The following is a 24169-nucleotide window of genomic DNA, read 5'->3' on the forward strand; positions in this document are numbered from 1 at the left end:
TTGTATTACCAGTTTATCCAACTTTTCCTCGGTTTTCCTTTTCTGTTACTTCCCTCCACATTAATTCGTCATATTTTTCTCGTCACGTGACTTTCATCCCTCCGCATCACATGTCCGTACCACACTAGGCAATTCGCTCTTACTTTTTCTACTACACACTTACTCGTACTCTTCCATGGGCGTATTACTCGTACTTACAATGTATGCCCCTTGCGGCATCTACAATCTTCATTTGATACTCACAATTCTAATTTATAAAGTTCTTAGGTATTATTCAAATTCCCGAAGGTGCTGACTAAGCTCAAAGATAAATGCAAAATGAAACGCGAGTATGAGCATAATTCCCGACGCGGCACGGAACATAAAATTTTAAGTCCTGTCCTTATCGATCGAGCTTCCATTGCAGAATATCCGATTTTTCATTGGAGCTGTATTCTGTAACGGAAGTTTAATACCTGTTTATTGTTACTAATTCAATGTGATTATCTATCCCATGTCTGTGCACTTTAGCACGGGCGAGCGTACGCAACCAAATATACAGTTTGTATTTTTAATATAACCGCAAACTTCAACTAGACGTAGATTTTAGTGCTATGAAACAATTCTGAAAGACTTTTTAATTTAGTCAAGTACTATAGAGCATAATTAAATTTGAATATTTTTCGAGCGGCAATGTATTTCGTACATCATGGTCACTTGTGACAGTTGTGACGTCGCGTTATTAAATGCGACGTTTTGAGTTTAAACAATGTATTCATTACTTGCTGAATTATTTATATGGAAAAATATTAGTCGTTATTTTTTTTGTTTATGACCCTTGATTATGCGGTCGTATACACGCTGTTTTTGGATTTATGGTGACACTTAAATGCACATTTTACCTATTGACTTGCACTCTTCCAATACGGGCGAATATTTAAACGGTGGTTAGCATAGAACCTAAGAAGAATATTGACATAGATTTTGCTTAGAGATATAATGAAAATATTAACCATACAAAATAATTCGGACTGCAATGTGAACCGACACACAAGTTACGAGATACAAGGTTTTCAAAGTAACTGTCAACGTTTGTTCTTGTAGTCTTGTTATTTCTCGCAATATTTTCAGTACACTGCTGCTCGGTAAAATAGTTACGGGGCCATAAGTAAGTTTAACTTAATAAAAACTTCTTTATTACTGACGGATAAATTCTGTATCTGGTTTAATTTGTTGCCCGTATTGGATATACACACTGTTTGACACAAAATAATAATTACATCCTGTATTATTATATAAGTAAGTAATAATGTTATCTAGCAGCTACTGATATCTGCTATTTAATCAACTTATCAACCGAGCCAAATTCTTTTCGTTGTCTTTTTTCTGACCACTCTGTCACGCTGTATCTTATATGAAATAAATAAAAAATTCGAGTGCTACCGCATGTCTTTCTATCTGTATATTATATTTTACATGAGAAAAATTAGAAACTAAATTGCATCTCATACAAAAAACTCAACCCCGTCACTTTTTTTGTGGACTAAAAACAAAACAAAGAAATAATTTAAAACCAATTTTCTTTTAGGAGCCGCCAGTCGGCTCCTACTTTGTCATAAGTACCATTATTATTTATTCTTAAATGGTTTAACCTAAACATATCACACTAATTATTTTGTAACTTTGTTTGTTTACGATGTAGCTACATGAGGTTGGGTCTAGCAAATCAATAGCGATGTGTATTATGAACAGTGATTAGGCGCAATTAACCGATCACTGTTTATTCACCGCGGATAATCAATACACGCGAATCACGTTTCTCATGTAATTATGAGTATGTAACGAAACGTGTGTAATTCTATATTTAGATATTTATTTGCACCTTTATTACGGTTTCGCTAACCAACTATCGTGAAATTTAATACTCTACATATATATATATATATGTCGTGGCCAGACATCATAGAATTTGATCACGTTATGAATATCAAACATCAAACATTCATTCAGCAAATAGGCCACAGGGCACTTTTACATGTCAATTTTTTACAAACAATAAAAGTAACAAAATACAATTACAAATATAGAATCAATGAAATATAATTACAAATACGAGTATGGTATGGTTAGTTTAAGTTTGACTTTTTCATGATGTGAATAACCGATCATTTCATGAAATGATTGCTACATCATGAAATCATGATATTATTAATTCTAAGCTAGCAACAAAAAATATATACTAATATTATAAATGCGAACTTACTGCTAGAAAAAGTAAGAAATCTGTGCTCGCTTATATAGCAGAACCGTTATAGATGAAGGGATGGACACAGGACAGTGTTAGACTTGACATGGAAGTCGCGGGCAAAAGATGGTTTTCAACTAAAAGATGGACTTAATAAAAAATAATAGGTAATACGGCAGCTTATTACTACATGTCACATGATAGGCGAACAGCGACTCGCATAAATATGAAAAATATTTGGTAAATACCAAATATTTCTGTTAAATATTTTACTCTCGAACACAACAAGAAAGAGATCTAATTTATTTCCGTTAATGAAAAACAATATTTTTTATTTATTTATTTATTTCAATAAAATACAATAGATGGATGACTTAATATTAAAAACAACGTCCCACAAAACTGTTTGTACAGTTTGACTTAGGTTGTTTTAGGATGGTACTTCAGTATTTTCTATATGCACATTTAAAAACTTTGAAGACAAACACATTCTTTTACAATCAATCTTCTCAAAAGCTTAAATGAAAGTACACTTAAGTATTACAAGAAACTTTAAGCTAAAAACATTTAAGCTTTAAAAATATTTATTAAGTATATTTTTAGATTACTTACCTTTTATAATATACCTAGTGACAAGTACATGATTTGACAAAACAAATCAATGTTCCACGTAGCGGATATGTTTAACTCGAACACCAATTTTACGTTGTTAATCAAGAACTAGTGAATGAACAAAACATATACGCTTGCATACATATGCTAGCAGAGTTAACTAGAATAGTTTGATTCAAATGCCGTTATCCCTGAGCAATCATAAAGCACAACATGGACCTATCTTGACCTTTCCTGTTCAAGCTTGAAATCCTATTTTGTATTCTGTTACTTAATCGACCGTCGAAAATCACGTTCAGTACGAATACCTATTCCAGCGAGGCAAGAATCGGTGCGGAAACATATATCGTAACTGTAATTTGAATAGGGCTAGAGGGTCCGACCTCCTACGTGACTGAGGGTCGACAATATCACATAAATTACTACTTTATGCGTCCGTTTCCTATATCTTTGCATGCGGATGACCCACACGGAGTGAGGGATTCATAAGTGATCGGTATTTATGATAACACTAAAGCCTGCTTTATGCGAGAGACGAAAATGGAATTGTCGTATTTTTTTACTTAATGCAATCCTTTCTCGGGCTGTGTCGAGAGTTTTCCGATAAAAAACAGGCTCAAAGTGAAATATACGAATCAATTGTATTTGTGTTGAACAATTGGTTGGGAGCAAAAAATAAATTTGCTCGTTATATTTTATATAAATAAATATTATGATACCTATTTTATTATTTCGATAGATAATAAATAATCAACATAAAGATATTTAGTTTTGTATTAAAGTAATTGCATTAAATTTAACATTTTTAATTGTTTTGTTTGATATTATATGGTGTTTAACTTGTTGACGTTTTCAATAAAATTATTTAGTTAATTACGTCGCCGAGTTCGTTGATAACATCACTTTGCGTTTACCTCACACGTGTATGAATTTAGGTTTAAAACACCATTAAAATTAAATAATGTAGGTGCTGTAAACTCTCTAGAAGATTCAGAACGTTATTACCACACGCCGTCTTTATTCCGTTTTCGCCCTGACCTGCGGTATCTCGTTGCATTTTTTAACGATTTCCAGCAAACGTCAGGACATGTCCCACTTGACAGTTATTAATAATAAACGTGGTTCCGCTAGCCTCAGACTTCACACTTGGAACATAAGATATATTATTCACATCAGTCAGTCGCAGCACTAGTGTAGATTTGCCTCGCCGAGGAGCCTGGGGAGTACCATCCCATACCGTACAATCTTTATTCTTTAACATTTTACAATTGGATCGTACTCAAAAGTGTTTGAAACAGGAAATTCAAAAATTAAAACGAATTCGGGTCGAAAAATGCAATATCATTTATTTTTTGCTAAGGTTTTTTGATTGTAGTAAGTTTCAACCGGGAAAGTGTAAAACCAGTAGCTACAGACAAACAACGTTTCACCACTTCTGCGTTTACAGGCTAGTACAGTCAGCTTCAAAAGTAGCGGATCAAATAACGTTTCATAAGTAGTAGATACTTATGAAACGTTTTATAACAGCTTACCAAAAAGTGATATCTTTAATATAGAATAACTAAAACTGTAAAAGATATACTCTTGAGCACGAATTTTAACAATTTATCTATATTTGGAAAAGTTATCCGAAATATCAGATACTTTTGGCGCGTTGTTTCATCCGCTACTTTTGATGCTGACTGTACAATCAATTTTAAAATGAAATTATTACGCCATCGTTTTTTCCCGATTGTACTATCTACTAATAAAACTAATTTAGTGAAGTATTCAATTTAAAAACCCATGACTCGATTTGTTTTATTGCAGCATGGCGATTATTATAAACACTAGTGGCTTTGTGAGCTGTAGACCTCGCAATAAGCTTAAATAATTAAAAAATATTAAGTTGAGTTATTATTTCATAGCGCGCAGTGACAATAGTCTTAAGCACCATAGGCTTTTTCTTCTTGTTCAAGTAGTATTTTTATTGCATTTAGTTGATATTTTATCTTTTATTTCCGAAATTAAATTGTCTCGTCAAAGACCCAACAAAGAGGCTGTAATTGAATTTGCTTCACTGTAAAATCGAACGAAACAAAAGCAATTCTATTCTATTTAGTAATGATTTAAATGTAATTTAAGGTAATTTGTATAAGTATTAGGACAGTAGGACGCTAGAAGATAATTAATTACAATAGTATTACTATCAGAAAATCATTTTAACATTTGATAATTTTCCCTTTGTTCCAGTAGTGAAAAGCAGCATCCGCCACCAAACAACATCACCGCTCAGTCGAGTGGGTCCGACGGTGTCGCTCCGTGATGCAGAGCCCGACTTCACGGGGCCCATTCAGAACGTCACCGTCGCTATCGGGAGGGAGGCGGTGCTTACTTGCTCTGTGCGCGATTTGGGAGATTTTAAGGTAATTGTAATTAAAATTTGATTAAAAAAGTAATTAAAATTTGTTTGTGTTAAATACGTGTTTAATCGGTACAAAAGCAGCATCCGCCACCAAACAACGTCACCGCTCAGTCGAGTGGGTCTAACGGTGTCGCTCCGTGACGCAGAGCCTGACTTCGCGGGGCCCATTCAGAACGTCACCGTCGCTATTGGGAGGGAGGCGGTACTTACTTGCTCTGTGCGCGATTTGGGGGATAGGTAATTGTAATTAAAATTTGATGTGTAAAATACGTGTTTAATGAATACAAAAGGCACGATATTTTAAAAACCGAATTGACGCTCTAAATAATATAGTACTCAATGTATTTTGTATATATTATGACCTTTATAAACTACATAGTCGCTAGTTCCCCACGGTTTGTCAGTAAATCACAATTTAAATTTGTTATTCCGAGAAGATGGTAATGATGTGCAACTGTGCCGAAATTTCAAGAGCTCTCAAAAACAAATATACTAACATTCATAGCCCGTTTTCATAGTTAGTTATAATGTTACTATCCATGTAAACTTAAAATCCATTATACTAATAACACGTTATATTAACATACACGTAACAGAACGCGTTAAATGAGGACATTCGCCAAATTTTTTACAGAATATTCCACAAGATTTAATCACTTTCTTTAAATATTATATAAAATATTCAGAAACATACAGTTATTCTAGGACAAATGAAACTTACGTTTGCGATTTCGACCACTGCGCAAACTGCGCTTATAACACTAGACCCTACTCATAGTGTTGTGTTCCTGCCGGTGAGTAAGGTTGCCAGAGCTCAACGAGGGGGGGCGGGTTTAGGGTCGGCAACGCGCATGTAACTCCTCTGGAGTTGCAGGCTTACATAGGCTACGGAGACTGCTTACCATCAGGCGGGCCGTATGCTTGTTTGCCACCGACGATTCAATTCAATTCAATTCAAATATACTTTATTCATGTAGGCCTAGCAACAAGCACTTACAGTAAGACAGTATTACATATAATTATCTTAATCTAATTATCAGAGCAATTTATTGATGTTGTAAATATTATTCCATATATAATACTAATGAATATAATTCATAGATCAAATTTAATACTAAAACTTTCACAAAATATAGTCATACAAAAAAAATGTATAAAAAATACTAGTCTAGATTGTTTCTAGAATAAATTCTAAATGTCAAACAAATATTATAAAAACAACAAAGGAAATACATGCATTGGAATATCCATTTCATCATCATTATTCAAATATAATAAATAATTAATCATTTCGAATCACAATTATAAAACGTAGTATAAAAAAAAAAAAACGCCGCCTGGTTTTAAGTGCGACTTAAAATGTTACAACCCAATTAACGTTAGAAAAACAAAATTCAATTTATTAAACAAAAATTCGACAACACGGCATTTTATCTCTCGATGCTTATATCTTGCGTCAGGTAGGTAAATAAGTACCCATCAGAAAACAGTCCTTTACTTGTAGGCTTCGCAAAAGCGAGCACTATAAGTCTCCCGTAATTGTTTATAGGCAGAAACAATCCACCCAAAGACTGGATTTGGTCACAATCCTTGTTAATCCTACCTATCCCAACGCAACATTGCTTTATTACACACGCCATGTTTATGTTTACTGTGTAAACAAATTAACAGACTGCTGGTGTTATGCTTAAGCTCGAAATAGTTGGGAGCTTGTTCAATCAACGCTGAACAGCACGGGACGTTTGAGGAATGACAATTAAGTTACATTGTAGATTTAAAGTTAGTATTTCAGTAATATATTTTGTAGTATCACTAAAATCGTCTTGTTGTGCACTCAGTGCTAGGAATCCTTATTTGTATAATAATCAACAGACATATTCGTGGAATAGTAAAATGTCTTACAAGGTCCATGCTACACCAGCCGCTTTCGTTGCCTGCCTATGTAGCATCAATTATTATTATGAGCCTTACGGCTCGGCGATTCGATTTTTTATGTCAAATATCCGATTCATATCGTATATAGAGCTAATATTTGACGTAGGTATCTGAAGAGGGTAGAATACCTTTGCGATCCTAGCGAAATAACGGTACTTTTTCTATGAACTCCCATTTCGGGAGAAAACTTTTCCACTAACTTAACCTTAACAAATCACTTTGATTTTAATGTCAATCGCTTCAGTATAATATATTTTAGGTTTACTTCGGTTTTTTAGGGTTCGTTTTAAAAAGGAAACCTATAAATCTAGTTTTTCATTGTGCCAATAACATACTAAAAATCATTGAGAATGGAAAATATTTAGAAGTGGAAAAACGTTTTTTTTTTTTTGTATGGATTCACGTGCTATACTTTCCTCTTAAAGTTCGAATCGGGCTATTATTGAAAAAGTTGCGTAAATAAAGAATAAGTCAATATATAATTTCTGAAGATTGACAGTAATCCGTACAGTATTTCGTTTCTCGTTTTAGCTGGAAAAGCAGCTTAGCGAGTTTTCTATCATGTACATGTGCCAACTCCGGTATAATATTCTTTCACAACTTGTTTAACTCTTATTATGTACCGTCAGCTGCAGAGAAAAGGTACCCCCCCGCATAGGTTTGTATGCTAAGGTACTAAACTATTAGGTATTGCTGACCTACTTACATTTTAGTTACCAGATATGTCTTAAGTATAGCGGAAAGCTAGCCCCAACTAAAACGTACACATTTTTTAGAGCAACAAAACCTCTTTAGTAAGTGTTAATCCGGGCGTTTCAATCGATTTTACTACCCTTTGCTGGCCTGGTACTTGTAGCTTCACCACAGTATGCACAGACAGTATACAAAAATCTTATGACACAAATTTCGCATTTTATCATGCGTTCACGTATCACTATATTCTTTGATATCATTACACCATAAGAGAGAACGGGCCATGGGACACAAAAAGGCTTAATGATGATAATCTTTTGCACATCTCTACCCACCAGAGGGCATTGGATCCCTCGATGCTTTCAATTTAGCAGCGAGGCTGTTCCTACGCTAAGATAAACTATCCTCAAATTCACGCTTCACTGGAAATTCGCCTTTCATAAACTTTTCTTCGAGAAACTTCTTTAGGGGGCATTCAATCAAGTCCAACCGGACGGAAGTTTTAAATACAATATTTTCGTAAATCGTTTTCTGGAGTATTGAGCTTAGATAGAAAAACATAGTGATTGTAAATAAAAACAGTAATTCCGTCGTAGGAATCTATTAAGATTCGTCAACTATTTTTAGTTTAATGGGTGCCTTTTGGCAAACCCATTAGACACAGTAAGTTAACACTTTATTGTACGAGAAACTAGAAATATTGATTACATCAGATATAAATAACATAATAGCGTGTAATAAAGGCGAACTTATCCCTAAGAGAGATTTCTTCCAGTTAACCTATACCTGAAGTAATTATATATTATTACATACTATAAACTTTAAATAAATTAATATCTTTTTATACATATAAGAATTAATATGAATATATATTATGACCGCACACATCTTCCTACCTGTCAGTAGGTTCTTCGTCTGGGGTGGTCTGGGGAAGAGGGAATTAATAGTACTTTAAAAAGAAGAGAAACGTATGCATGTCTCTACGGCTGCGGATAGGTAACCAATGAAGCTGATCACGGAAATGGTCAAATATGCGACAATGAACTAACACAATGTACTGTTCATAATTTGCTGAGCTGGAAACGATAATGGATAGGTACAACTAAGATGTAAAAATCCTGTGTATGAATGAACTATAAATACGACTAACAAGAAATTATGGGAACTACAATTTATTACAGTAATCTAAAAGTACTTTTGTTTTTACTTCCACCGCGGCAAACAAGTGTTACGGCCCGTTTAAAGTTAACACGCTGATTGCGGTAGCATTGCTGACCAGAGATTCTGCATTGCTGCAAGAAATATCAATAATCCTCGCTATCGAGATTGAAATTGACAATATTTGCAGCTATGCTGCAGACTGCACTGCTGCAAGCAAAGATCATATTATCAAGGATATTGATATTAAACTTGACGGTTAAGTGTCTACTGCAAAAATGCAGGCGGTAACAGTGCTGATCTATTTCAATGCAAATACTTTACATTTCTTGCAGCAATAAAAGAATTGTCTCATTCTTGCCCAAAATGTATATTTAAATGCAGTGGGAAAACTATTATATACAGATTTCTGTTAATGTTAGAAAAATCAGTCAAATTATAAAAGGATTATAACAGTTTTGACAACAGCATTTTTTCTAACCTACTTATTGAAAGATTTCACGGTAAACTTGGCTCGTATTCGTTTTTATGTTTGACCTCAGCGTGAATTACTGAATTAAAATCCTTTAAACCCTGAGTAATCCCCTAGCCTAAACATGAAAAAAAATCTCACAAATAAATGGTGCTAACGTGAAAGTTAATGGTACTTCGTTAAAATACTCGGAAGCACTGCCAGAGGGCAACGGATGGTAGCGGCTTAGCTAAATATGGCTCATTAATAATATCCATCACTCGGTGTGAGGAAACAGATAAATTGACGTTAATATCCCTTGTAATTGAAAACATCCGGAACGTGGAAAATCTGCACGAAAAGCGTCAATGAGAAAGTATGTGTAAAAAATGCGAATTAGTATAAATCAAAATCAAACAAATCTAATCAAAATATTTTATTTATTGATATAGTGAAACTTACGAATAAAACAAGGTTAAGTAAAGTTATTCTAGTTAAACACTGCTAAATGTTGTTGCAAGATTAGAAGTTGCCCGTGACACCTGCATTAGGCTATGCTTGTCTCGCAGGATGGCACTTTTCCTAGTTTGCCAGATTTTTATTGATTAGGCGATAAAAATTCACTACAATCAGCTAAATAAAAATGTCTACTACAACTACAGTCTACTACTACGTATGCTATGTACACTGTCTACTATGACACGAACTTAAAAATAATTAAAGCTAATCAATCGTAAGAACTAAGGCAATGAATTTTGAGGTACTAATGAGTGAGTAAATATTTGTACCTAAAGGATCTTCAGTGTGCAATATATGTATCAGAAAAATCGTATAAATGCGTTCCTACGAGTATTTAGATACGAAATTAGAGATGGTTTCTCCCAATCCTTTTCTAGATTTAAAGCTAATATTTTTTTTAAAAATCTTCTACAATTGACAACTGTTCATTTGGCTAGTGAAGATGTCACGCAAACCGAACCACTTTATTTCCTAGTGGCTCAGCAAAAGCTACAACGACGTGTCGCGTGTTATGGCACAACACGGCTGTGGGCAAGCTGCCATATTACGACAGTTTTCATTGTTCAAAGAAACAACAATAATTTATATGCTACCTTATTGTTTTGTTCGTACCAACCCTATGAAATGCTTTATTAGATTTATGTTTTGTGCGACACATTTGGACAATGAAATATTGGTGTCATTTTTGGAATGAGTTCTGTTTAAATGTTAAAGTTATCGATAAGCGCACAATCAAATTTGGCACTAGCAATTTTTGTCCTCAACATACAACGTTCAATGACGCACTAAAATGAAAAATCTTTTTTTACCACTCAATTAGTGGCCAGTAGATGAGAAGATCCAGGTAACTTAATAGTAAAAACACTATGTAGGCGACAAAACGACGTGGCCTGGTTGTAAATAATTTGGTAAAATATTTACTTACCTATCTATGTAAAATAACACATTTTCCTAATAATATATTTAAGAAAAGCTTAATATAAGAAAATAACGTTTGCAAAGGACTATCTTCATCAAAAATTCAGTCTTTTCCTTCGTATCTTTGAATAAATATTTGAAATATTTTACCTTTATAATTTTCGCAGCACCCAATTAATTGTTGTTTCGTCTACCATGGTTCTTCGCACACATATTGCCTCCTAACGAGCCGATATTTGAAGCGCGCCAGTATTTCCATGCGTTCGTTTTAACTGTCAGCCACAGTAACTCGTGTTCCACTTCGATTTATTCTAAAACGTTCGGTTTACGCCAAATTTCAGGTCAATTCTATGTACTATCGTTGCTTAGAAGATTTTGGATTTACCAAACATTTTAATCAGATTGTTGGAAACTCTTAATAGTTAATTCATATCAAGTACTGCTTGTTTAGGTTTAACCGACTTCAAGGAAACATTTCTAAGGTGCTTGAAGTTCGTTCCTATGTCATATCTTGTCACTTCACGAAATTTCGGGTGAATAAGGTCTGATTTCAGCAAAATTGTTCTTTTAAACGTTATACTGAACTAGGTGTTTTATTAGTAAATTGGTAATTGGTTCAGAAGTCTTCTAGAAATCGATTTTGATACAAGTCATCTCGGATGTGGGTATATTTGGTATGAGTGCATTCAGTATGATGTCCTGGACACATACAGATGACAAGCACGAAAATGATGGGGGTAGTAACCATGACGTCATAAAACCGACGATTCAAAGAAAACATTTTTACATACCATGTGGGATGTGGAGTATCAAATGAAAGGGATTTGAAAACAAATAACAATTATATAATATATAAATTTAATTCTTCAATAAATGATTCCTTTATTTTTTTTTTAATTTTAATAACACACTATAACATTTTCCCTATTTGCAAACGATACCAAATCCCAGATGACTTGGACGGTGGTAACCTAAAACCTTATTCGCAACCTACTAAGCAATGTCCGTTTAAACTTTATTCTCAGTTGTATTTTTAAAGCGCCAAGCAATTTTACAAATTATCTACATTCTTCGTTTAACAACATTTTAATTTCCTCGATCATAAAACATCCGCTTTAAATACTATTTTATTCGCAGAAGCGAAATCAAACTCGCAAAGCTGTATACATTTGGATTACTTATACCTAAGCCCTTAGCATACAGTGGAGTTGATATCCCTAATCTCTCCGTAGCTCACGCTTAACTGTTTTATAGCCATAGAGATACCACCAAGAAGCTTAGTAGCGTTTGACTTGCCAAGTTTGTCTTTCTTAAGAGTGTGATTTCGAGTAGTTATCGTCCCTCTCGGTAACCGAAGGCCGGCGCTTCTGCTACATAGTTCTAAGCGGTTTAAAACTCGAACCTTACTTGACAAGTCACTTTGAACTTAAATGAAATATGCTCACTTGAAAGTTTCTTGGGCTACTTCTAACTTTATATTATTACGTTCTTAGGGGATGTTCGAGTTTTTGCTTTGTAAATGTGTATCTAACACACCGACAACATTATTTGATGTTAGGATAAATGTTTTCAAACACTGACACTGAAAATAACAAAAACTAGACTTTGGTAGCAGGCAAGTTTATTTAAAGTTCAATAGAAATGACAGATAATGTTAAAAAATGACAAATTTTGTTGGCATTTCACGTATTAGTTACCTAAAACTTCACGACGGTTGTTTTCATTGAAATATTGATAATCAACATATATTTTAACTATTAGTATGTAATATACATGTACCTGTAATCAGCATTGCGATACAACGAGGAAATGCCGCCACCATCCTTGACGCAATGCCTATGTTATATATAAGCTGGTAATTAATTTAGTTTAATATTTATAAAGCTACTGTAGTACTTCTGTAGATATCTATTATGCAAATAAAGTAATGTTTTAAAACAAATGTGGATATATTTATGTAAGTCTTGAATATTCTATAAATAGCACAACAGATACGAGTACCATTTAAAATACTTGTACTATAATAAATCTCAATAAATCCATCGCCGTCCAGTCTTTAATCCTGGCCCGTAAAACATTTATTTTCCATACCTACGTAGGTTCGTATACCTTCTACTCCTTTTATTTGTGGTTTAGTAATGGAGTGGTTTATCAATAGCTGATATTTTATTGCGGCCTTATTGAGGGCCCTTTGGTGACAAATGAGTTCTTTTTTCGGTGTGGCATTAATCAATCACTTCTGTAAGATAAATGGCATTTAAACAGTCCCTTCACAATGTCTTGAAGTGGTTTACTTTGCAAAACGAATGACAAGACTTTAGTTTACATGTAAAATTCCTCATTTTGCTTCTGCATGTTATAGCCTGTCCGATTTCTAAGATCAAGTTCGCCATACATTTACTGACTATGGCGTATTTCATCTTAGAAAAGCGGACAAACTTTACCTACTTAACAATTTTTTTACTTTACTACTTGTTGTCATAGCGGCAACAGAAATACATCATCTTGGAAAATTTTAACTGTCTAACTATCACTATTCATGAGATAAAGCTTGGTGGTAGAAATACAGACAGACAGATAGACGGACAAAGAGCGGAGTCTTAGTAATAGGGTCCCGTTTTACCCTTTGGGTACGGAACCCTAAAAATAATTAAAACTTATTCATTAATTATAGAATCATCTGTACACAGTCGTCCTTATCCTTAATCTTATTTATCACCGTGCTAATTTATATTGCTGGTTAGTCATAGTTAATATCCACTTTATTTATCACGGCTATAACCGCGAAAATCGAAATTCGCAGATTGCGGGTATCATTCTCTGTCACTCTAATTACGCCTTCATTGGAGTAAAAGAGAGAAATATCCCCGCAATTTATGAATTTCGGTTTTCGCGGTAGGCCTCCAAATTTTAGTGGTATAAGTATGTATAGGTTGAAGACGTGCTGTTTCAGTATGTAAGGTTACAGAAAACCCCGTTTTCTCTTTCTTACGTTACAGTTTTAAAATGTAACTGATGCTATTGGCAGTAATTTAAAAAACACCACCAAATACCTATTCACTGTGTTTCAGTGAAGAAATTATATTTAAAAAGAAAACAAAAACACTTTTCCCGCCAGCGCAATGCAAAGATGTGTATATTTTTCTTATATTTATTTACTCATTGAAACCCTACAACCACATAACAAACTCCAAAACCACTTCAGTAACGATGTCAAACAACAACACACAGTATCGCATAAAAGCCACCGGTAACGTTTGCAACTACTGAAACAGAATTACGGAGAAACAGAGTAGATGCGATCAGTCAAAGTAGGATTAAGGTAGATTGCTTTCGCGACTGTCCGGAATATTACATTTTTTATAACTCGGAAAGCCGAAAGTTTTTGCTGATGATAATATATATTGAATGAAGTTTCAATGTTTCAGTGAGGTAACTTTCTATTGATTATCCTGGATATTGGAGGTCAGATATGCTCTTGTTTTGCCAGTCGATTGGGTATAGGGAAATGTAGAAAAATTATTTTATTATCAACTTCAAATATTTAGTTACATGATAATGACAATCGCTGGGACAACGCGAGGAAGAAGGAAGGATAATACATTATTTCCCCTAAATATCATATTGTGAATAATCATAGTGTATACAGTCAGCGTCAATAGTAGCGGATGAAACAAGATGCCAAAAGTATCTGATATTGCGGATAACTTTTCAAAAATTTGCATTCAAAATTATATCTTTTAGAGCCTTAATTGTTTTATTTTACATAATTATATGTTGAACCATCACTTTGTTAGGCTGTTACAGAACGGTCGATACTTTTGAAGCGTTGTTTGATCGGTTACTTTGGATGCTGACTGTACTTCAGAATGTTGCTTTTTAGTTTTTCGTAGTCACCTAGAAACTCTTATAGTTTCGCCATGTCCGTCTGTCTGTCCGTCCGCGGCTCTGCTCCGTGATCGTTAGTGATAGAAAGCTGCAATTTGGCATGAATTGAATACATTACTCATGCATGGCGACTAAGGTAAAATAAAAATTACAAAAAAAAAAATTTAGGGTAGAGTAGGGTATAAAAAATGATTCTTTTTAAATTTTTTTCGCTTTGACCCAATAGTGTATCGTTGGATCTCCAAAAACTATTTTTTGATAAAGTTAATATTATCTAAAATAATAGCTTTAAAAGAAATAAATATGTGTCCCTCCCCCCTCTACCTTTTGAACCATGTGTCCAAAAGATATGAAAAAATCGTGAAACAAAAACTTAATCAATACTCTCAATGAAAACTACAGCAAACATGATCGATTCAGCCGTTTTTGAGTAATTGCAAAAAATCTTCTCTTCTTAGTAAAAAGACGCACAAAGCACTGCGAAGGTATTCCCTAAGTCCCTTATTGCCTGCCTGTTCTGACAGAATGGTAACTACGAAGCCCTACACTGAGCATGGCCCGACATGCTCTTGGACAATTTTTATTTTATTTTATCTAAGTTTACTATGATTGCCATTTCTTTTTCTCTTGTCTTAAAATAGCCCTTGAGAATAAATCGTCTGTTCTGGGAAATCTTCATAAAAGTGATTGAATAAAAAAGAAACAATCAACCAGATGGATTCTCAAGAATTGCGAATAAGTTTTTCGTTTTAACCTCATATTTTTATTTTGGTTAAGCTTTTGATTCCATGAACTTTAATAAAGTTGTTTAAAAAGTAAGTGAAATTTAAAATATTTTCTGTACAAGGTTTTCGGGCGACTGCAAAATAATACAAATCACAAAATTATCATGCTTATAATTCGTGAAGGAATAATATTAATAATTCATTGAATGTATTATTCAAATGCATGATTATTTAGTTGTGATTTGGACTTCGTAACGTTGAGTTAACTAGATAGGTAAATTTCTGTTCGTACTTAAAAATTAAAAAAAAAAAATCTGCAAGTAGGCCTAGTTTACCCTCTGGCCTAGTTTACCCCTTGGGTTGGAAGGTCAGATGGCAGTTATTTTCGTAAAAACTAGTGCCTAGGCCAAATCTTGGGATTAGTTGTCAAGTGGACCCCAGGCTCCCATGAGCCGGGGCAAAATGCCGGGACAACGCGAGGAGGAAGATTCTGCAAGTAGGCCTCAAGGGCTCTTTTACATGTCAATTCTAAATTTATACTACCATCATATAGTGACATGAAAAATACATAAAAACATTTATAAATAGTTACAAAAGCCAATACCTTATATTATAATAATCTTCAAATAAATAATTACTACAATACAACAGAGATGTAGTCTTATGGTCTTATGGTTAACGTATACACAGTAATCCCAAAAATGTATCAAGCATTATGTGATCTAAATGGTTCTCATTTATAAAATATGGGCCCGTATCGAAATGATTTTTTGACAAAAAAAATGGCCTAGTCGAATATTAGCTCTCAAGCTACCCAAAACCCTTAATTCTTAATATGAAATATAAAATAAATATAAAAATTAAAACTTGTTTATTCTTTATTTGCTTGCTTAAATTATTGTGAAAAAAGCCTAGGCCATTCGGGAAATAGTACTTACTATCATATTTTCTAAAAGAATAAATATGCTCAAGTATCAGATACCTAGGCAATATTCTTTTAAATTAGGATTATTTTTCATTCATTCAGAAGGGAAGCGTAAACAAAACTATCTTTTACTTAAAAGTTTTATTGTATTTGTTTTAAATTTGTTTATTTTTTTATGTGTCTACGTGTTTGTTTTAGATTTTAATATTTGACATGTATTTTTATGATGACTCTATGTAACTTATAAATTAATATTTCTTGAATTTGTTCCTCGAAGCAATGTAGGAAACTTCAAAACTTAGTTCTAAACGTGCAGCCCGCGTAGCCAACGTGCCTATCGTTCACGCTCCGTGGCGAACGAAACGCAACTGTCACAGTCGCACTAATATGGAAGAGTGATAGAGAGAGATGACTACGCTACGCTACGGAGCGTTAACGATTGTAACGTTGGCTACGCGACCTGTTCTGATAAAATTAAGGCATACTTAGTCACTAAATTAAAATGGAAACAAATGGCATACATTCTTTATTTAATGGTTTCATATTCATCGATAAACAAAAAAAAATACATAACCCAAAGTAATGGGCAACATTTTACCATCGTAAAAATAAGTAAGACAAGCGCTTAATTTTCAGCTACAGGTATTCCTTCCAAATAAGTATAATAATAATAATCCTAAATACCCCAAAATGTTCTGATACACTCATTATATTTGATTATTAGGAAGTTAAAGAATATGTAATACAACCCTAAAATAGGCCGGTAATTCAATGAGCTCGAAGACATAAATTATCCAGGCAAGGAGACAATAAATGTACCACAACAACACGCTTCTCTCCAAGTTTCCACTCCGCGTAATAACTTCACTAGACATTTATAATATATGTAAGCTAAGCGGTAATTGTAAATCGTGACGCGATGTATTTACTAAATGAGCGTGCAAATTCAAACGTCTGCCCCAATTTGTTCCCAATCCCGAGTGAGTCCCGGCCGCCTGGCACTCTGATCTTATATCAAACAAGTCACTCCCACGCTGACCTCCGTCCTTTTCTAACAAACAGTGTTTCCATGGTGTACAAGCAAGATAGAGCAATGTATTCGTACGTTTTGTTTCTGGGTTCTTTATCGCGGCTACGATCCGTGTTCGGGACCACCCGACCGTCAAATTCATTTGCATTTCATCCAGCCGTTATCTCATTACGATATGCTGATTTCTCCTCCACCTCATCAGTATCTCAGAAATAATTCATAAGACTTTCGGAAAACACCGCGTTCACAGTTTGACGCGCCGTCGATACATATTTATTTATGGAAATCTTTATTGGTATTTCTTTCTTCGTAGGCTGATAGGATTTACTTAAATTCTTATAAACAATATTGTTGAGTTTGTCATTGATTGATTATATGGCAATGATGCGCGATGAGTTAGTGCTTCGGTTAAGAGTACCTGTCATCGAGTTCATTTCTCTTTGAATTTGTGGTATTGTTTTTATTTATGACTATTTTTCATTCGAGTTTTTAATAATACTGATGTGGTGAGACTGTTACGGGGCCACGATATACAAAAGACAAAAAGCGTTTAAACTTTCTTTTTTAAACAAAATTTGTATTTATTGTATTAAATAGGATAATATGAGTAAAAGCCATGTTGGGATTGTTCCCAACATGGCTTTTACTCATATAATCCTACAAAATCTCCAACAGTGTCGCTGTAAAACTGCGTTGTTTAATTCGTGTAGTTAGTTTATGAAAGCATAATTATAATAGATAAACGAACTAATGAGGACATTACTGTTGCGTCCGGTGCAGACTCGGCACGGTGCCCACAGCGTATTGGCTTTAAAGTATTATAAATGTTCAGTTTATAACTTTATATTATTTGGTTATTGCATGCCTTTGTTTAACTTAATATACAGAATTGGGAACTACAAGCGAATCTACAGTTTCATTACTCAGATTGTTCTACGCTCGAACTATGAGGATATTCTCAGAACTAGTGAATACAAGAATGGGAATTGCAACAACAACGAACAAAGATTTTGTACTCCACTCTCTTCAGGTTTTCAAATGCATTATCAAAATTGAATGTAGTTATAAAGTATAGGTACTGTTCAAGAAAAAACAGTCATGTGCTTAAAATATCTGGGGGCACGGCAGTGCCCCCACCAAGTCGAGCAAAAAAGCATCACGGCCGTACCATCCTTTTCTCGAAGCAATTCAGACCATTTTCGACCCCCTGTAACTTCGTTGTGGATAAAACTAGAAGACTGAAATTTTCAGTAACCATGCAGGCATTGTAAAGACACGTTATATTTCAAATTTCATTCAATTTGAACCAGTATTTTAAGAATTATAACCGGTCAAATTTCTTAATTTTGTCACTCACTGACTCACCGATCATCAAAATTCTAAGGCACTTCTAGCAGACCTAGAAGCTTCAAATTTGGAATATAAGTAGTGTTTGGTGTATGAATCAAGAAAAAACTAAAAAATCTAGAAAAGACCGCAAAGAAAATTAAGCCCATACAGCCAAGTCTTCAGTTAAATTTTTCAATATTGGCTTTATTCGTAACGATGTTTTATTTATGTTTTACGGCAGTTATTATTATTGCGTGCGAAGCCGCGGGTTTAAGCTAGTCCCATATAAATATAGGCGCATGGTAGTGCCCCTGCCAAATCGAGCAAAAAATGGGTATTCCCGTCATGAAAACATGTGTAAATTAAATTATTTAATGCGAAAAACGTACCTACGTGCGTATTCGTACTTATTACGAGTGCGTAAGGTTGTAAATTAATTAAATTATTATACCACGCGCTGCGATGCTAGCGAGTGAGCGCGGGCCGTTACTACGCGCTGCGCGGTGCTAGCGCGAGGGCGCGGGGCGGGGACAGTGGCGGGGCGCGCGGAAAGGTGAATGTCGCCAAGCGAGCAGCAGCCGCGCTCATACGCGCGAGAGACCCAATGCTGTTCGGATGTGCCCAGAATTCTTACCTATAAGTTTGCGATTTTCATTGATAATTTCGATTGCTATATTAGTTCGACGACTAAAGGCTACTCTCATTGGTTTACTGATATTATTTGCTTACAATTTGGACGTTGTTTGGATAAATAATTTAAATTAAATATTGATACTTTAAGTACCTAAGTATTTATAAGGAAAAAAGTAGAACTGTCTACAAAATACAAAAAGAAATGAGATCCCATCAAAAACAATACTTGTCAAAAAAACCAAGTCTCGCAACTCAGTTGTTCTGCGGTAAAAAGTTGTGAGATCCATGTAATACCAAGTCGGTTATTAATTTATTCAGTCTCTACTTAAGCGACTTTCTGTCTTAATACGTCCAGTCTCTAAGACCACGATCGTGGTCCATAACAATTGAAAATCAATTGTGTCTGGAATCTCCGTACTCGAAGCATTAAGTTGTTACGTAATAATTAACAGCATCTTATAGTGACGCATATCAATATTAAAATTCTTTAATGTTTTATATAAATATATTGAGACTTGGCCATCGCCTGAAAACACGTGTAAATTCAATCGCCTGAAAACACATGTAAATTCAATTATTTAGTGTGATGGCCAAGTCTCAATATATTTATATAAAACATTAAAGAATTTTAATATTGATATGCGTCACTATAAGATGCTGTTAATTATTACGTAACAACTTAATGCTTCGAGTACGGAGATTCCAGACACAATTGATTTTTAATTGTTATGGACCACGATCGTGGTCTTAGAGACTGGACGTATTAAGACAGAAAGTCGCTTAAGTAGAGACTGAATAAATTAATAACCGACTTGGTATTACATGGATCTCACAACTTTTTACCGCAGAACAACTGAGTTGCGAGACTTGGTTTTTTTGACAAGTATTGTTTTTGATGGGATTGTCCTTTTTGTTATATTTGTTTTACTGGGTATGCTAGGCGTAAGAGATAAGGCATAATGTTAACCTTATATCTGCTACATCTCGAATATTAAGAGGGGAGTCTGACCGCTTGGACTTTACGGCGAAGACGACTACCTTTTTTGTTCCCGACAACTACTTACGTGGTCGTAGTCATCGCTTCCTAGCGAACGGAACCTTTCACACACCACACAATTGGGCTCTTTCACGCACCACACGGTTTTTGCACACCAGTATTCTCCAATCGTCCGCTCCCGGACACTCCTCATTATTTTTTGCACCTGACTGCGACTTGTTTGCTGACAAAAATCATAATAAAAAAAATCAGATTTCAGCTGGGTGGATCATTTATTAGTTGTTTATGATATACAGAGAAATCAACTCCTAGATATACGAGCTATATATAGTTTAGCCCAGGACTGTATCATTTGAAACATAAACAAAGGATCATACTGTCTTTGTCTTACGCTAGTACTAGCACCCAAAAGAAAGCGATGAGTATAATTTTCTTTGTTCTTACTGACTGGCAAGTTCTGTTTGCCAGACTGTAGCTAGTTACAGGGCTGGATTGAATTTATATAGAAACGGTTTCACGTTAGATCTCAACGGCCGGACGGCCGTTATTACCCGCTGCTATAATTACACGTGAGTCAGCAACTAAGTAATGGCTATCGAAACCCTTATACACATATCATGCAATTATTATTTATTCGATGATTATTTATTTATACAAGGAATTCCAACAGCTATAAAAGATACATTAAACTTATTAGATAGTAATACAGGGTCAATTATTGAAACTCCCAATTAAAAACTGGATATATAACTAATTACACAATACACACTATATACCAAAGCACATATGATACAAGATATTACAATACGGATATGGAACACATATATCAAAGTTAAAATTAAAAAAAAGAAAAAATAGATATGAGCAATGAGTAAGAACACTTATATATTTTATAAGTACACTAAAGTTAAACAACTTATATTCGTAATTGGATGAACAACATGGACCGGGCTCAAATACATTAAAGTTAGAAATCACACTCCATAGCGTATCACTACCTGCAACATGTTATTTAGAAGCACTGATTGACTAAATTACGCCTTACACAAGAGATTGACCAATTAGTAACGTCACTAGATATTGACGTTCGACAACTTATTCAAGTTACGAACTGCGCGACACAGGAAACTATTTTGCCTATAATTAGAGATTATGTATAAAAAAATGTATATGTTACCGTTTCTAGTGACAATGTGTGTTCCTTAATTGAAACTTGTAATCCTTAACGCCTCAGTAAAAACGCCGCAGTATTGCCAACTGCAGCAGCATTAAGCAGCATTATGGCTGCGGTGGCATTGAAGCGGGCGCTGTCATTGTCAATTTCCTCCATAAAATAAGTGACGGTCGTTGCCGTATTTCTGCATTAATTAGAACGTTCCATCCGTTCAGTCCACTATGACGACTACGAGTACTAGTGCAGAACCTTAATTTTCTTGAATAAAGCATGAAACATGGCACAGTGGTTCCTTATATCAAAGTAAGCCGATTTAGATCGGGAGCCTTCGGGAGCTCTCTCTCTGGGGCTCGAGTTAAAGTACCGCTCCGCCCGGCTTCATTCTAAAAATTCTAAAAAGCCCTGCGTAACTTATAGCTAGGTCATATTTGGTATCAATTTCGGATAAATCAATAACGTAGAATTCATTTTCGGTACAAAACACAGTATTTAAAAAAAAAAACTAACTAACTGTTTTGGCTCAGCGATCCAAAAAGAATCTTGGCCTCCGAAACGAGAGATCGTCACCTGTCCCGATCCAGCGCGGTTTCCTGCCATGAATTGGCATTCAGCCGACGCAGGTCCGCCTCCACGACATCACACCAGCGGTACCTGGGGCGCCCGATCGGTCGACGGCCGGTTGTTCGCCCCAAGTACGCTTCCTTGACTACGCGATCCTCTCCCATTGTGAGTTAAAAAAAAAAACACAAATAATCAAATTTTTCGACTATGTTTTTTGATTTTCATTTATTGTAGAAATTGAACTGCTTAGTTTTATTATATACATAATATTATGATGAAGCTTATTTAATGTAGATTAAAAAAACATAACATATCTAACCTCTACTAAAAGTTATATGCCTAAAAAAAATTATAACGTCTCGCGCCGATGAATATCTCTTTATCAACATCGGCATTGATATCGACAAAATACAAAGTGCACACACTGGAGACCGACTAAATGTGTTGTTTATGTGGATCCTAAAATAAATATTTAAAATAAAACGTAGGTACATAATATGTAATTTGAAAAATGTGTCGTTTAGTGAAAAAAGGGACCTTGGAAAGATTGCTTCTAACATCATGGAGCCTCGAATTAGCAAAGAAGCATTGAAGGTCTGAAATAAATAAAATAAAGGTCAATTTACCATTACGGTAACGATAGTTTTACTCCATATAACTACGAGTACTGATCGTTTAATAACACTTTTTTGTTGACCACTAGGTGCCTTCAAAGAGTTGTATTTCTTATCTAGGCTTTCGTTAAATTGTGCAAAGAAACATGTCACAAACCAATCAGTGGTCTTAAAGTAACGTTCCCCGTAAGATTCTGAATATCATATTATGATGCCGTGCAACGTGCAACCATGAAGAGTTCGATTCACATATGATAACTCAAGTGGCAGATGCTGTAGAACAGATGCATTGCAATAGTATGCACAGTAGAAACAAACTTTTTAGTCTGCCAATCCTGCTGTTGCCAGAATATGGTTGAAGCTGACCAGATTCAAAAGCAAACCGGAAGAAAAACGCAAGGGAACTGCATGAGGGAGGACTTTTGAAATATACCCGTTCATGTATCTGTGGAAGGACATGCCTTGACACATAAGGCTCATAATTAAACTGTAGTATCATGTAATAGATTGAATAAGACCTAAAGTTTGCTTCTTATTCTGTGTGAAAATGGACCATGAGTGGCATTTACTAACTATATGCGCCTATGCAAATGCGAGGCTCCGAAATTTCAGCAGTAATCTTTCCAAGGTTCCTTCATTCACTAAACTAAAATAAATAGATAAATAATATAGGACATTATTACACAAATTGGCTAAGTCTAAAAATAAGTCTAAAAATTAAAACTTGTTTATCGTTTATTTAAAAAAATGTAAATACCAGTAGATACCTAATGTATATGCTTAAATTATTGTGAAAAAGCCAAGGCCATTCGGGAAATAGTACTTACTATCATAAATAAATAAATATTATAGGACATTATTACACAAATTGACTAAGTCCCACAGTAAGCTCAATAAGGCTTGCGTTGAGGGTACTTAGACAACGATATATATAATATATAAATATTTATAAATACTTAAATACATAGAAAACATCCATGACTCAGGAACAAATATCCATGCTCATCACACGAATAAATGCCCTTACCAGGATTTGAACCCAGGACCATCAGCTTCGTAGGCAGGGTCACTACCCACTAGGCCAAACCGGTCGTCAAACTATTTTTTTTTCTATTTACATATTATGTACCTACGTTTTTTTTAATTTTATTTTAGGATCCATATAAACAACACATTTAGTCGGTCTCCGGTGTGTGTACTTCGTATGTTGTCGATATCGATGCCGATATCAGTAAGGAGTTATTTACCAGCGCGAGACGTATTAATTTTTTTTAGGCAACTTACTTTTAGTGGTGATAAGATATGTTATGTTTTTTTTTTTCAATTAACATTAAAATAGGCTTTATCATTATATTTTTTGTGAGTAAAAGACACCAAGC

The 24169-nt window shown here is 34.6% G+C and overlaps 1 protein-coding gene across 1 annotated transcript in view; it reads left to right on the forward strand.

Moving 5' to 3' along the window:
- Window positions 1–24169, forward strand: part of LOC133526902 (lachesin-like) — a 129633-nt gene that overhangs the window by 84176 nt on the left and 21288 nt on the right. The window contains exon 3 of the mRNA XM_061863751.1: window positions 5069–5241. Coding sequence (XP_061719735.1) covers window positions 5069–5241 — 173 coding nt within the window. The remainder of the gene's footprint in view (window positions 1–5068; window positions 5242–24169) is intronic.

The sequence above is a fragment of the Cydia pomonella genome, chromosome 17 (assembly GCF_033807575.1).
Source record: "Cydia pomonella isolate Wapato2018A chromosome 17, ilCydPomo1, whole genome shotgun sequence".
In the NCBI taxonomy this organism is placed as follows: Eukaryota; Metazoa; Arthropoda; class Insecta; order Lepidoptera; family Tortricidae; genus Cydia; species Cydia pomonella.